The sequence below is a fragment of the Triticum aestivum genome, chromosome 7B (assembly GCF_018294505.1).
Source record: "Triticum aestivum cultivar Chinese Spring chromosome 7B, IWGSC CS RefSeq v2.1, whole genome shotgun sequence".
Classification (NCBI taxonomy): domain Eukaryota; kingdom Viridiplantae; phylum Streptophyta; class Magnoliopsida; order Poales; family Poaceae; genus Triticum; species Triticum aestivum.
The window spans coordinates 742,138,958-742,154,490 of record NC_057813.1 but is presented as its reverse complement, the minus strand read 5'-3'; the positions used below and the strand labels follow the sequence as shown (position 1 = coordinate 742,154,490).

General features: G+C 47.0%; 1 protein-coding gene across 2 annotated transcripts; it reads left to right on the top strand.

The window, feature by feature from the left end:
• Positions 1–8,902: 8,902 nt before the first annotated feature.
• LOC123156962 (putative disease resistance protein RGA4) lies at positions 8,903–14,885 on the top strand. Of its 2 annotated transcripts, none has more exons than XM_044575165.1 (6): positions 8,903–12,750; positions 12,839–13,100; positions 13,235–13,425; positions 13,542–13,986; positions 14,180–14,410; positions 14,557–14,885. In XM_044575165.1, the coding sequence occupies exons 1-2, from the start codon at positions 9,011–9,013 to the stop codon at positions 12,888–12,890; spliced, it is 3,792 nt and encodes a 1,263-aa protein (XP_044431100.1). In that variant the 5' UTR covers positions 8,903–9,010; the 3' UTR covers positions 12,891–13,100; positions 13,235–13,425; positions 13,542–13,986; positions 14,180–14,410; positions 14,557–14,885. The 2 variants fall into 2 exon arrangements, with proteins under 2 accessions (XP_044431100.1, XP_044431101.1); XM_044575166.1 differs by having other exon boundaries at positions 13,542–14,029.
• Positions 14,886–15,533: the final 648 nt, after the last annotated feature.

The following is a 15,533-nucleotide window of genomic DNA, read 5'->3' as shown; positions in this document are numbered from 1 at the left end:
AACGTGTGTTTGCATTGATTCTTTTTTCTGCTGATCAATAAATAAAATTTCCAGGACGTCCTATTTTGGTAGGATTTTTAAAATTCCATAAGTTTGCGTTAGTTACAGATTGCTACAGACTATTCTGTTTTTGACAGATTCTGTTTTTCATATGTTGTTTGCTTATTTTGATGCATCTATGGCTAGTATTAAGTGGTATGAACCATAGAGAAATTGTAATACAGTAGGTTCAACACCAATATAAATAAATAATGAGTTCATTACAGTACCTTATGTGGTGGTTTTGTTTTCTTTCACTAACGGAGCTTACAAGATTTCCTGTTGAGTTTTGTGTTGTGAAGTTTTCAAGTTTTGGGTAAAGATTTGATGGACTATGGAATAAAGAGTGGAAAAATCCTAAGCTTGGGGATGCCCAAGGCACCCCAATATATTCAAGAATAGCCAAAAGCCAGCTTGGGGATGCCCCCAGAAGGCATCCCCTCCTTCGTCTTCATTCATTGGTAACTTTACTTGGAGCTATATTTTTATTCGCCACATGATACGTGTTTTGCTTGGAGCGTCGTGTATTATATTAGTCTTTGCTTTTTAGTTTACCACAATCATCCTTGCTGTACACAACTTTTGGGAGAAGCCCACTTGATTCGAAATTATTAGAATATGCTACGTGCTTCACTTATATCTTTTGAGCTAGATAGTTTTTGCTCTAGTGCTTCACTTATATCTTTTAGAGCACGGCGGTGGCTTAATTTTGTAGAAATTGCTAGTCTCTCATGCTTCACTTATATTATTTTGGGAGTCTCTTAGAACAGCATGGTATTTGCTATGGTTATGAATTTGGTCCTAGAATGATGAGCATCCAAGTTGGGTATAATAAAAACTATCATAGAAAGTGCATTAAACTCTAGGATAAATTTGATGCTTGATAATTGTTTTGAGATATAAATGTAGTAATGTTAGGGTCATGCTAGTGGGTAATTATGAAATTGATAAATAATTGTGTTGAAGTTAGCAAGTCCCGTAGCATGCACGTATGGTAAAAGTTGTGTGACAAATTTGTTGCATGAGGTGCTCTTTTGATTGTCTTCCTTTTGAGTGGCAGTCGGGGATGAGCAATGGTCTTTTTCTACCAATCTCTCCCTCTAGGGGCATGCGTAGTAGTACTTTTCTTCAAGGGCTAAGTAGACTTTTTCAATAAGTATATGAGTTCTTTATGACTAATGTGAGTCCATGGATATTGCTACTATCTCTTTTCCACACTAGTACTTAAAAATAGCACCATGATCTTCATGATAGAGAGTCTCCTATGTTGTCACTTTCATATACTAGTGGGAATTTTTCATTATAGAACTTGGCTTGTATATTCCAATGATGGGCTTCCTCAAAATGCCCTAGGTCTTCGTGAGCAAGCAAGTTGGATGCGCACCCACTTAGTTTCTTTTGTTGAGCTTTCATACATTTATAGCTCTAGTGCATCCGTTGCATGGCAATCCCTACTCACTCACATTGATATCTATTAATGGGCATCTCCATAGCCCATTGATACGGCTAGTTGATGTGAGACTATCTTCTCCCTTTTTGTTCTTACAACCACCACCATATACCACCATAGTGCTATGTCCATGGCTTGCCCTCATGTATTGCGTAAGAGTTGAAAAAAGCTGAAGCGCGTTAAAAAGTATGAACCAATTGCTCGGCTCGTCATCGGGGTTTCACATGATGGGAGTATTTTGTGTAATGAAAATGAAGCATGGCCTAACTATATGATTTTGTAGGGATAAGCTTTCTTTGGCTATGCTATTTTGATATGACATGATTATTTGTTAGTATGCTTTGAAGTATTATTATTTTTATGTTTTATAAGCTTTTATCTTGAATCATTTGGATCTGAACATTCATGCCACAATAAAGAAAATTACATTGAGAATTATGCTAGGTAGCATTCCACATCAAAAATTCTGTTTTTTATCATTTACCTACTCGAGGACGAGCAGGAATTAAGCTTGGGGATGCTTGATACGTCTCCAACGTATCTATAATTTTTGATTGTTCCATGCTATTATTACCCTTTTTGGATGTTTATGGGTTTTATTTTACACATTTATATCATTTTTTGGGACTAACCTACTAACTGGAGGCCCAGCCTGTATTGCTGTTTTTTGCCTATTTCAGTATTTCGAAGAAAAAGAATATCAAACGGAGTCCAAACGGAATGAAACCTTCGGGAGCGTGATTTTTGGAATGAACGTGATCCAGAGGACTTGGAGTGCAAGTCAAGAAGCAATTGAGGCGGCCAGGAGATAGGAGGGCGCGCCCACCCCTCCTGGGCGCGCCCCCTGTCTCCTGGGCCCCTCGAGCGGCCACCGACGTACTTCTTCCTCCTATATATACCTCCGTACCCCGAAAACATCCAGGGAGCCACCGAAGAAAATTTTCCGCCACCGTAACCTTCTGCATCCGCGAGATCCCATCTTGGAGCCGTCGCCGGCGTTCTGCCAGAGGGGGAATCCACCACGGAGGGCTTCTACATCAACACCATAGCCCCTCCGATGAGTTGTGAGTAGTGTACCACAGACCTTCGGGTCCATAGTTATTAGCTAGATGGCTTCTTCTCTCTTTTTGGATCTCAATACAATGTTCTCCCCCTCTCTTGTGGAGAACTATTCGATGTAAACTATTTTTGCGGTGTGTTTGTCGAGATCCGATGAATTGTGGGTTTATGATCAAGTTTATCTATGAGAAATAATTGAATCTTCTCTGAATTCTTTTATGTATGATTGAGTTATCTTTGCAAGTCTCTTCGAATTATCAGTTTGGTTTGGCCTACTAGATTGATCTTTCTTGCCATGGAAGAAGTACTTAGCTTTGGCTTCAATCTTGCGGTGTCCTTACCCAGTGACAGAAAGGGTTACAAGGCACGTATTGTATTGTTGTCATCGAGGATAAAAAGATGGGGTTTATATCATATTGCTTGAGTTTATCCCTCTACATCATGTCATCTTTCTTAATGCGTTACTCTGTTCTTATGAACTTAATACTCTAGATGCATGTTGGATAGCGGTTGATGTGTGGATTAATAGTAGTAGATGCAGGCAGGAGTTGGTTTACTTGTCACGGACGTGATGCCTGTATACATGATCATGCCTAGATAATCTCATAATTATTCGCTTTTCTATCAATTGCTCGACAGTAATTTGTTCACCCACCATAATACTTATGCTATCTTGAGAGAAGCCACTAATGAAACCTATGGCCCCAGGGTCTATCTTTTATCATATAAGCTTTCAATCTACTTTTATTTGCATCTTTGATTTCTGCATCTATATTATAAAATACCAAAAATATATTTATCTTATCATACTATCTCTATCAGATCTCACTTTCGCAAGTGGCCGTGAAGGGATTGACAACCCCTTTATCGCGTTGGTTGCGAGTTCTTTGTTTGTTTGTGTAGGTGTGTGGGACTTTTGAGGAGCCTCCTACTGGATTGATACATTTGTTCTCAAAACCTGAGGGAAATACTTCAAGGAAAACCAACGCAAGCTCAAGACGTAGCAGACGACCGCACCGGCTTCTCCAGTGCCCGGGTCGCCCAGGTCTATGCTGGCCTCTCCAGCGCCCCCCGCGGGTTCGGCCGCAGCAGGCTCTTCCTCATCAACTTTGCCCATTGCCGCCTCCGACTCGCCACCTCCCCGCATGGTGACTCGTGCTCGGACCGGTGCACTCCGCCCGAGTCAGTGGTACTCCGCTGACGAGTACCTCCTTTCGGCTTCCACCTCGGCACCGTCCCCCTCCCATCGTCGGCTCGAGCGGCTCTTTGTGACCCTCATTGGCTCGCCGCGATGCAGGAGGAGTTTGATGCTCTTCAGCGCAACCACACCTGGCAGTTGGTGCCTCGGCCGCCACACGCTAATGTGATCAGCAACAAGTGGGTCTTTCGTCATAAGACTCGACCTGACGGGACTCTTGAGCGGTACAAGGCTCGTTGGGTTGTTCGCGGTTTCTGCTAGTGTGCTGGTGTGGACTTCATCGACACCTTCGCTCCGGTTGTAAAACGGGCACCATCCGCACCGTTCTCCAGCTGGCGATCTCTCGTGCGTGGCCCGTCCACCAGATGGATGTCTCCAACGCGTTTCTTCATGGCCACCTTGCCGAGCAGGTCTACTATCAGTAGCCTATCGGCTGCGTCGACGCCATCCAGTCGGATCACGTGTGCCTTCTCTCGTGCTCACTCTACGGGCTCAAGCAGGCCCCTCGTGCATGTGACTAGTGTATTGATGCATTCCTTCAGCAGCTTGGCTTTCAAGCTACTCGCTCGGATGCCTCTCTGTTTGTGTACCAGCACACTAGTGGGACGGCTTATCTGCTGCTCTACGTCGACGACATCATCCTGACCGCTTCCTCGACCGAGCTTCTTCGCCAGCTCACAGCTCGCCTCAGCACCGAGTTCGCCATGCAGGACCTTGGTCCTTTGCACTACTTCCTCGGGATCAAGGTAGTGCAGCGTGTGGATGGGTTCTTCCTTCATCAGCAGCAGTATGCCCAGGAGTTACTCGAGCACGCTGGCATGCTTAACTGCAAGCCAACACCTACGCCTATCGACATGAAGGCCAAGGTCTCCGCTCTTGATGGCACTCCGGCACAGGATGCCGCCTTCTATAGGTCCATCGTTGGGGCTCTTCAGTACTTGACGCTCACTCGGCCCAACTTGCAGTACGCTGTCCAGCAGGTGTGCTTACACATGCACGCTCCACGTGACTCTCACTGGTCCCTGGTGAAGCGGATCCTTCGTTACATCCGCGGTACCATGGCTCTTGGTCTTACGTTGACAGCGTCCTTTTCCACTGACCTGGTGGCCTACTAGAACGCCGATTGGGCTGGCTGCCATGACACTCGTCGCTCCACCTCTGGCTACTGCGTCTACCTCGGGCCCTCTCTCATCTCGTGGTCGTCTAAATGACAACCCATGGTGTCCAGATCGAGTGCAAGGCTGAGTATCGCATTGTGCCCAATGCTGTTGCCGAGTGTTCCTGTTTACGGCAGCTTCTCCAGGAGTTGCACCTTGGCGTGGCCAAGGCCACCGTTGTCTACTGCGACAACATCTCCCCCGTCTACCTCTCCACCAACCCCGTTCATCATCGTCGCACGAAACACATCGAGCTCGGCATTCACTTCGTGCGTGAGCAGGTGGCTCTCGGCCACATTCGGGTCTTGCATGTTCTCACTGCTCAGCAATTCGCCGATGTTATGACCAAGGGTTTACCGACGACTACGTTCAAGGAGTTTCGGTCCAGTCTATGCGTCACAGATGCCGTATCGACTGCGGTGGGGTGTTGAATATATTTGTATAGGTAGTATATCACATGTATATGTAGGATCATTTCCTACGTGTTGGCAATAAGCCATGCACATGGGCATGGCGACCGGCGTGAAGATGACCAGGTCGAGTCCGTGCTTGCGTTCATGGAGTGGAGGAGCTGCATGCGAAGGCCTGTTGCGATCTGTTGGAGTCAGGTGCGGCGTGCGCGCGGCTGAAGGGAGTTAGTTGCATGCTAGCTAGATGGTTGGCCGGGTCATGCTAATGCATGCATGGGCTAGCCGGCGGGTCATCTGGTAGTGGCCGATGTGTGCGCGTGTGGCATTCCAGTTAGTTAGTGCGTGGGTATGTTGCCGGGCTGGTGATGCGTGCGTGTGTGTATCTCGAGTATAAAAAGCCCTGTGTGTATTGGTTGTGAGGTGAGCCGTGTGTAGCCATGTAGCCACTGTAAGGAAGAAAAGGATTGAGGCGTTCGTGCGCCCGTGGCGGCGTTCGTGCGCCGGCCGGAAAATCTTGTGTCCACTGTTCTTCTTTTTCCACCGCCGTTCGAGTGAGAGGAGAGGTAGCTAGAGGGCTGCAGTTCCAACAATTTGTATCATGAGCTTGGTGTCTTGGGCGTGCTTGCCGTCCCGGAGGCATGGCAGCGATGGCGGCGCTCGCCGGCGGCTGCGCGATGGAGCTCCGGGCCGTGTGTCGGCCTATGAAGGTGGGCGGTGCTGTGGCTGCCATGGCGTGTGGTGGAGGTGGCGGGGCGGTGACGTCGTACGTGCGGCGACTGCGGAGGCCGCCGAGGCGCTGCGAGGTGGCGCGGAGGCGCAACACGGCGTGGCGGCGTGGAGGCACTGCATGGCGGCATGGAGGCCGCGGCGGTGCAGGGCAGTAAGATGCGGCGGCGAGCCGGGCGCGACCGGTGCGTGTTATGGGTGCGCACTGGACGCGTCGGGCGCGTCGGGGCCGCGGGCGCGCGTACGAGCGTGCGGTTGACGTTGGGAGGAGGCGTATGTCGCCGTGGTGCTCGAGTTCGTGCTCGAGTTCGGCTACATCCTTCCGGCGTTTGTCGCTGGCGGCTGCCATGGCGGACGTGGAGGCGGCACGCGGTGAGCGTCTGGTGCTGTCGGGCTTGTCGGGCGTACTGGGTGCGCGGAACGTGCGGGACGCACTGGTGCGGTCGGCCTCGTCGGACACGTCGGATGTGTGCGGGACGTGCGGGGCGCAGAGTGACGCCAGGCGTGTGTCGCCGGCGGAGAAGAAGCTCGGCGTGTGTCGCCGGAGTCGTGACAGAGCACCGTGCGATCGGCGTCGGTGCGTCAGGTCGAGTCCACGGGCTGGGTCACGGTCGTGGCGACATCGATGACGGGAGCTGCAACAACTCCGACGACGATGTCATGGCTTAGGGGGTGAGTGTTGGCAATAAGCCATGCACATGGACATGGCGACCGGCGTGAAGATGACCAGGTCGAGTCCGTGCTTGCGTTCATGAAGTGGAGGAGCTGCATGCGAAGGCCCGTTGCGATCTGTTGGAGTCAGGTGCGGCGTGCGCGCGGCTGGAGGGAGTTAGTTGCATGCGGCGGGTCATCTGGTAGTGGCCGATGTGTGCGCGTGTGGCATTCCAGTTAGTTAGTGCGTGAGTATGTTGCCGGGCTGGTGATGCGTGCGTGTGTGTATCTCGGGTATAAAAAGCCCTGTGTGTATTGGTTGTGAGGTGAGCCGTGTGTAGCTATGTAGCCATTGTAAGGAAGAAAAAGATGGGGGTGTTCGTGCGCCGGCCGGAAAATCTTATGTCCACTGTTCTTTTTCTTCCACCTCCGTTCGAGTGAGAAGAGAGGTAGCTAGAGGGATGCGGTTCCAACACTACGTAGCCCGGCCTCCTAGTTTCCTTGTATAGTGGAGGCCGTGGGCTACTCCTTGTAAATATGAGGAAAACGCACAGCCTAAGATACGCTTTCTTTTCCGCCGATCTCGTCTTCCCCAATCCCTCAACACACCTCTGAATCCGTTATCTTAATCGAGTGGGCGGCTGGGTCGCGCACGGTGGAGCGGCCCGACCGTGCCGGTGGCCCATCGATTGCGGCCTCGGCGCTTCCACTCTCACGGGTGGCCACCTTATCCGCTGTGAGTTGATGCATGGCTCCTCCTTCATCGGATGCATCCTGAAAGACTAGTAATAAGATCTCGCGTCTGCTCCGTTCACACCCCCACCTTCACATGGTTGGTCCTCTACCGTTGGATATTTCCGAAAGACCTGGCGTCTGTGTTGTTCACACCGCCACCTTCACATCATCACATGGTCCCTAGCAGCCCATGTGAGCTGTGAATTTGTACATTTATGATGATGATGATGATGCTAGTAAATGGTTGATGAGCGGCGAAAAGTGCCTGCAGCTATCGGGCTCCATTGCTCTCGGAATTTGAAATTTTTGAGAAAACACACTTCCGTTGCTAAAAGAAATCTTAAATCAAATACGTGTATACATACACACATTCCTAAGGCCAGCTGAAAAATAGATACTTTGTATTTTGAGAAATGCAAAAAAGGAGAAATTTCTGACATAAATGGCATCAGTTTCTCCTATATACTGTCAGAATTTTATTTTATATCTATAGCCCAAAACAAAACGAGATTTCTACCGAAACTTGCCACGGATATTCGGAATGTGTATATGTATCCCCGGGAAAAATTTCACATTATATTGAAACTTCAAGAAGACAAATTTAAAAATGTTTAAATATAGAGAGCAATGGAGCTCGGGTGCTGCAATCCCTCGCTCTGATGAGCGGTCATTTTCTTCTGGTTTCATAGTCGATCCAACCACCACATTCACTCACATAACATTGCATTGAATGCTTGATTGATTACTCCTTGGTTGCTTCTCCCTTTTATTAATTCAATGACTATTATTTTCGAGTCTTCCATCTGTCTCAGGCCTCCACTTTTTCATGCGTAGGCCTTGTGCAGACAAGAGAGGGGCAGGCCCTGCCACCGGATACTTCTCCCTTCTCTGCTACTATTACAAGATGATAACAACGGCGGCATCTGATATTTCTGAAAGACTAGTAATAAGATGTCGCGTCTGCTGTATTCACACCCCCAACTTCACATGCTTGGTCCTCTAGCGTTGGATATTTCTGAAAGACCTGGCGTCTGTGTTGTGAATTTGTACACATCATCACATGGTCTCCTAGCAGCCCATGTGAGCTATGAATTTGTATATTTATGATGATGATGATGATGATAGTACTGAAATAATCAACAATGGCATGTGTCCTGATGAGCGGTCATCTTCTTCTGGTTTCCTAGAGCTGTCGATCCAGCCACCACATTCACTCACGTCACATTGCATTGACTGCTTGATTGATCACTCCTTGGTTGCTTCTCCCTTGGCTGTGCACGGTATAACATTTTGTTTCGTCCAAATCCACGCCATAACAGTAATTGAACAGTGGTAGCAGTCGATCTGGTATAGTTTCTCTTAAGACCTGATCAACTCATCGTTTTTGATTGTATCGACACACAGTTGCTTTCTTTAGTGGCACCACTAGCTGCTCAAAGCAGGGGTGCAGTGCGCTATAAAAGGATACACCAGAGACTCGACGAACCACGCATACATAAACCAACGAGGCGTTTGCATTTGGTGACAAACCAGTAAAGCCTCGTCCCACCACACAAACCACCAATTATTCGTCCCGCTAGAGAAGATGGAGACGGCTATTGGTGCGGCTAGCGGGCTCATTGGCAGTGTGCTGAATCACCTGTCCGATGAGTTCATCCAGGCATATGTTGCCAGCTCTGAGCTCGGCCTCAATGCCAAAAAGATCAAAGATGATCTCGAGTTCACGCAAGGGCTGCTGCGTGAAGCCCAGAGAAGAGATGTTAGAGACAACCCCGGCGTGCAGGGGCTTGTGCAACAGCTCAGTGCCAAGGCTGACGTCGCTGAGGATGCCCTGGATGAGCTCCACTACTTCATCATCCAGGACCAGCTTGATGGCACCAAGTATGCCGAGCCGGATCTGGGTGATAGCCTCCTCGGTCATGCTCGCCATGGTCGCCATGCTGTTCGCTACACTATCGGTAACTGGCTTAATTGCTTTTCTTGTTCGCCTATGGAAGATGATGGTGCTGCTAGTACTGATGTTACCACAAAATCACACAACACTGCCAATCTTGATAGTAGTGGTGATGGTTCACTAGATAAGTTGCCACTCAACAGAGTTGCCATGTCTAAGAAAATTAAGTCAGTGATAGAGGAAATACACTCCCTATGTGATCCCATATCCAAGTTGCTCATGGTAACTCCACACCGAAGCAACAGTGCAATTGTCAACCTTAATCGGCCTCGGACGGCGTCAGCATTGGAACAAGATGATAAATTATATGGAAGGAGTGACATTTTTGAGCAAACTATAAAAGATATCACGAGTGGCACATATCACAGTGATATACTTTCTGTTCTTCCTATAGTTGGTCCTGGGGGTATTGGAAAGACAACTTTCACTCAACACCTGTATAATGATAAAAGAGTTGAAGAACACTTCATGGTTAGGGTTTGGGTATGTGTGTCAACTAATTTTGATGTGCTTAACCTCAACCAGCAGATCCATAGCTGCATACCTGTAACTGAAAAAGAAGAAACCAACATTGCCAATGGAACAACCAATTTAGACCAGCTTCAGAAATCCATTACAAATAGGTTGAAGTCCAAAAGATTTTTAATTGTCTTGGATGATATATGGAAATGTGAGAGTGATGCCGAGTGGAAAACCCTATTAACACCGTTCACAAAGGGAGAAGCCAAAGGCAGTGTGGTTCTTGTCACAACTCGATTTCCAAAAATAGAAGAAAGGGTCAAGAAAGGAACTAGTCCATTAAACATGCAAGGTTTGGATCCACATGAGTTCTTTGATTTTTTCCAAGCATGTGTATTTGGAGAAAACAAACCCGATCAACAATTAATTGATATTGGAAGAGAGATTGCAGAGAAATTAAAGTGTTCACCACTAGCAGGCAAAACAGTTGCTCGGTTATTACAGAAAGAGCTTTCTTTGGAACATTGGAGGGAAGTTCTTGAAAACAATGAGTGGAGAAATCAAACAAACAATGACCATATTATGCCAGCCCTAAAAATTAGCTATGATTACCTTCCTTTCCACCTCAAAAAATGTTTTTCATATTTTTCCCTTTTTCCGGAAGATCATAGGTTTAAAGTTATAGACATGAATCGCTTTTGGACCGCACTAGGCATCATAAACGCTAGTTATAAAAATAAGAATTACCTAGAAGAACTAGTGGAGAATGGTTTTCTTATGAAGGAAGTTGACGATTTGAAGGATCAATGCTATGTAATACATGATTTATTGCACGAACTATCTCGGAGCGTTTCATCCCAAGAATGTACTAATATAAGTAGTATAAGATTTAGTGCCGATGAGATCTCACAGTCAGTTCGACACTTAGCTATCACGATAGAAAATAAATATGATGAGAGCTTTAGGCAAGAAATGGCTAAATTGAAGAGCAGGATACGCATAAGAGACTTGCGGACTTTGATGGTTTTTAGAATATACGAAGAAAGAATAGTTGAGATTCTAAATGACACATTCAGTGAAATAGAGGGTATTCGAGTCCTATTTATAGCCATGGAGTCCACAGAATCTTTGCCAAAAACTTTCTCAAAACTTCTGCACCTTCGGTACCTAAAAATTAGATCGCGTTATAATCGCACAATAAGTCTACCTAGTACACTGCCAAGGTTTTACCACTTGATATTCTTAGATCTAAAAAATTGGCAGGGAAGCTCTGATTTGCCAAAATACTTTAACCGTCTTGTGAATTTACGCCATTTCATTGCTTTTCCTGAACTCCACTCCAAAGTTCCTGAGGTTGGAAAGATAGAGCATCTAGAGGAGCTATTATCATTCATTGTCAAAAAGGAGAATATTGGGTTTGAGCTGGAAGAGTTGGGGAAATTGAAAGAACTTGGAGGAGAACTCAAGATATATAATCTTGACAAGGTGGCAACCAAGGATGAAGCTAATAAAGCGAATCTGGCACTGAAAAGGAATCTGAAAGTATTGTCACTAGTTTCGGGTCCAGAAGGTTCAAACCAGTTTACCAGGCCGCTTGCCAATTTAGATGATGATGTTATTGATGGTCTCCAACCGCATGAAAACCTCAGAGAGCTTGCCATTACAAAACATGGTGGTTCTAGTCCTCCCAGTTGGTTTTTTCATGACATACCCATTAGATATTTGGAGTCTCTTACTCTGAGGGACGTGTCTTGGTGCACTCTTCCACCTTTTCGGCAGTTACCGTATCTCAAGATACTAGAATTGAGTAGAATTGCCAACGTGCATCTTATAGGACCTGATTCTGGTACCGGTAAAACCCAAAGTTTCATGCATTTGAAGGAAGTTGTCATTTCTGACATGCCACTTCTTGAAAGGTGGATTGTGGAACCAAACTGCCATTTGTTTCCGGTGCTTGAAAGCATCGATTGCAGAAATTGTCCCAATCTCCTTTCACTGCCCTTTTTCCCAGAGTGCTATGTCTCTTGTGCACGAGGCATACATTGTGCCAGCCTGCATGCACTAAAGATTATTGACTGTCCTAAGCTTTTGGTGTCCCCCATGCCACCTGCTCCTGCACTAACATCCATTGAATTAGTTGATACTCATCGGTCTGTGACATTGGGAAAGTGGGAAATGAAGATGAGTGGCTACAGTGGTGCACTAGCCTTCCAGAATATGGTAAATTTACATAGGTTATTGTGTGAAGGTGGGTCAATAACCTTATGGTCATACCTCCAAAAGGTAACCTCCCCCATGGAGCTTACTATTCCTGAAGGCTCGGGCATAAAGTTTGTGTGTTTCGCCGGCTGCAAGATTTTAACAGTGGGTGGGGTCAGTTCTCTCATCACATCTGTCAGCCTAAAGAGGTTGTGGGCCAATGGTGGTGGGGATCCTCCCAACTCTGCAACCATGAATCTGCTCTCAGAGGTGGCAAGAAGAACCAAAGAATTGCCTGCCGGATCCTTCCAATTGGAGGAACTCGGTGTGGATAGCATCTCAGCGGTGCTTGTCGCTCCCGTATGCAGTCACCTCGCTGCTACCCTCCACGAATTAAACATCCGGCATGAGCATCGGATGAAAGGCTTGACAGAAGAGGAAGAGAAAGCACTTCAGCTCCTCACCTCCCTCCAAACCCTAAGATTTCAGTACTGTCCATTTCTGCCGTGCCTCCCTCAAGGGTTACACACCCTTTCTTCTCTCAGGGTACTACAAGTAGTACTTTGCCCTAAGATCCGCTCGCTGCCTATGGGGGGCCTCCCCACTTCACTACAGAATATATGGGTAACCGACTGCAGCGCCAAGCTACACGAGCAAGTCAAGAAATTAGAGGGAATGAACCCAGGATTGTCGGTGTCATCCTATGAATCATCGTAAGACTCACTATTCGCTTGTTTCTTTTTACAATAAATAAAATCCCCTTACTGTTATTTTATCATACTGACTTCTGAGATGAAACAGGATTGAGGAGGCACAACTACGCCGAAATTGGTACCCCGTCGAACCAATGTGATGGGTGGTTGTTAACATGTGTCGTGCATAAATCGGCTACAGACATGAAGCAATGCTCCAACTACTCTCATCCCGACGGCAGGCTCTCTACATAAGTTGTGACTCCGCTTTAATAAAAAAAGCAGAGCACCTGCCATTGACCCTTCAAAAAAAAGCCCACTCTTCTGAAGTTGACACTGCCCTGCAGCATGCACTCCAAATCCATCTGCCGGTGAGTACATTCAAAACCCAACTTACCATTCAGAGGATTAGAGGGAACTTGCCATTCTCTTGGGGTTTTTTTTTTCTTCACAACAAAAATCCACTTACTCTTACTTAATTATACTGACTTGTGAAATCTGACAGGCTTTACTCTTCTGAAGTGCGTACATAACTTGCACGAGCCCTTTTGGCCTACTCTTTTGAAGATGACACTTCCCCACACACCAAATCCATGTGCTGGACGTCAGTACATGGAAAAACCACACCAAATCCATGTGCTGGACGTCAATATATGATTTCGTTTCATTCACAGTGCAAAACCACTTTGGCTATAGGTTTGGACTGCTTCCTTTTAAAACTTGTGGCTGGACGTGTGCTTCTTCTTCCGTCGTTTACACGTATGTACATCCATCCTTGTATTCCTTCTTACACGGTGTCTTGTTCTGTACAGTTTTGGCAGCTCTCAACCGGCGTGTCTCATGTCTGGCGTTACTGGTAACTGCATGGTATGGAAATTTTGAGGTGGCCGTCCCGTGTCTGCCCTCCCTTCCTCAAAGGTCACACGGCCTTTTCTCCTCTCGAGTGTCCATCTGTCGATTATTGTCCACGAACCCGGCCGCTGCCCAAGGGCGGCCTCCCCACTTCTCTGCGACACCTAACCGTGAGCAGATGCAAGTCAAGGAGCTACGAGGATCAAACCCACTGTTACGGGTTTACACCTGAGTGTGTATATAAGTGGTGCATCTTTTCAGCCTTGTATTGCACAGAGGTGTGACTATGTATTTGCATCTGCATTTCTGGAGGTGCAAGCCAGATCTGCTGGTTTTTTGAGGGGTCTAATTGCCACCATTCTTTTGAGATGCTTTGAAGCATTGAGTGCAGCAATCGGTCTGCTGGTTAGTATCGGCTCCTCGATTTATGATTTCTTACTAGTTCACAGTAAGTACAAATTGAACAACCACTTCCTCTGAAGCACATTCTCGGCCGTGTGTGCTTCTTCCCCACTTGGTTAATTTACTCATACATACGAGTCGACCACCGTTGTATATAATTTTCATACAACCTTTTTTTTCCATACATATTTGGCAGCTCATTGGTGAGTCACATGTAGTCATGTTACAGCGCATGGGCTACTACTGGTATTTTGAATTGGCGCGTCGCGCCCAGTTCTGCAAGATTAGCAGCTGAATGCGTGGTAAGTACTGTATGTGAACTCCGAAGACCAAAGCGAACACACCTCATGGACGGACGTTGCTAGATGGAGGATCATGTACCGTAGAAGTGCTGTGCTGTTCTTCATCAGACTGAACGCTACAGGCGGTACGTACTATTTGGACACAGTACTTTGATAAGTAACTCTTGTGATCCGGCTTCATGTGGATGTGACTGATATACATACCGTATTTCCCATGAATCATCTTGGCTTGCGGTAATTGCATTACATGGTGGTGGCCTTAATTTTGCAGTGAAGAATGCTGATCGAGATGGCATTGTTGTCATCGACTGCAAGCTGTTCAAGATTGTCAGGATCTCACCATTATTATCGAGTTTCGTCAGGCTTCCGTCTCATACAAGCAACGGGCATAGTAGGGAGATCGCGCGGTCGAGATGCTATCGTACCAATCCAATGTCGCCTATGTAATTTTTCATTTTTAGCTTTGATTAGTGCATACATGCAATCAATGTAATTACATATTGAACTCGTGGCTCGGGACTTGGATATAAAGCCCGAGAGTGGGTGGATGGGTGGCACGAGTATATATGAAACATTAAATATCATGTTCATTCTTGTTTATGTGCCCTACAAACTTTGTTCTTACCTTCTATACCATTGTTTATAAATATTAGACGGTTTCGCTGTTCAAACTCATGTCCTCAAACAAGCGTAGAGGAGGCAGAGGACGCCATCTCATGTTGTCTTCCTTGCAAGGAATCGTCAAGGCATCTAATAGCCACCAAGATCAATAAGGAGAAGCTGACTATTTAAGAAACATTGGAAATTCTATGCAAGAATCAGCTTATCTATTCATGGGAGAATATGATTATCTTATTTAGCCTTTAGGGGCTTTTTAGAGAATCTTCTACATGAGAACAAAATTATGTACTATGAACTAACAAATGAGAAGCATGCATTCATGGCACTATATTTGAAATCGGTGGATCGAGCGGAAAAGAGCGCTAGCTCACGCACACGCCCAGCGGCTCGCTCGGAAAATATCCTGTTCGCTCGGGCGGCCGAACGAGGGCGAAGCAGCAGCGGCAGGCACGCACGCGCTCGGGGCAAAGCAGCAGCCACGGCAGCAGCGCACGCACGCGAAGCCGAGCGGAGCAGCAGCCCAGGCAGGGGCGGGGGCCAGGCAGAGGAGGCGAGCTGCCAAGCGAGGGCCGGCCCCGGGCAAAGGCCAAGTGGAGCAGGAGGGGGTGGGGGCGACGACGGCCGGCC

Coding starts and splice junctions, on each gene's coding strand:
- LOC123156962 (XM_044575165.1), top strand. CDS start 9,011: ATGGAGACGGCTATTGGTGCGGCTAGCGGGCTCATTGGCAGTGTGCTG. Junction 12,751..12,838: donor GTGTCATCCTATGAATCATC/GTAAGACTCACT, acceptor GAGATGAAACAG/GATTGAGGAGGCACAACTAC.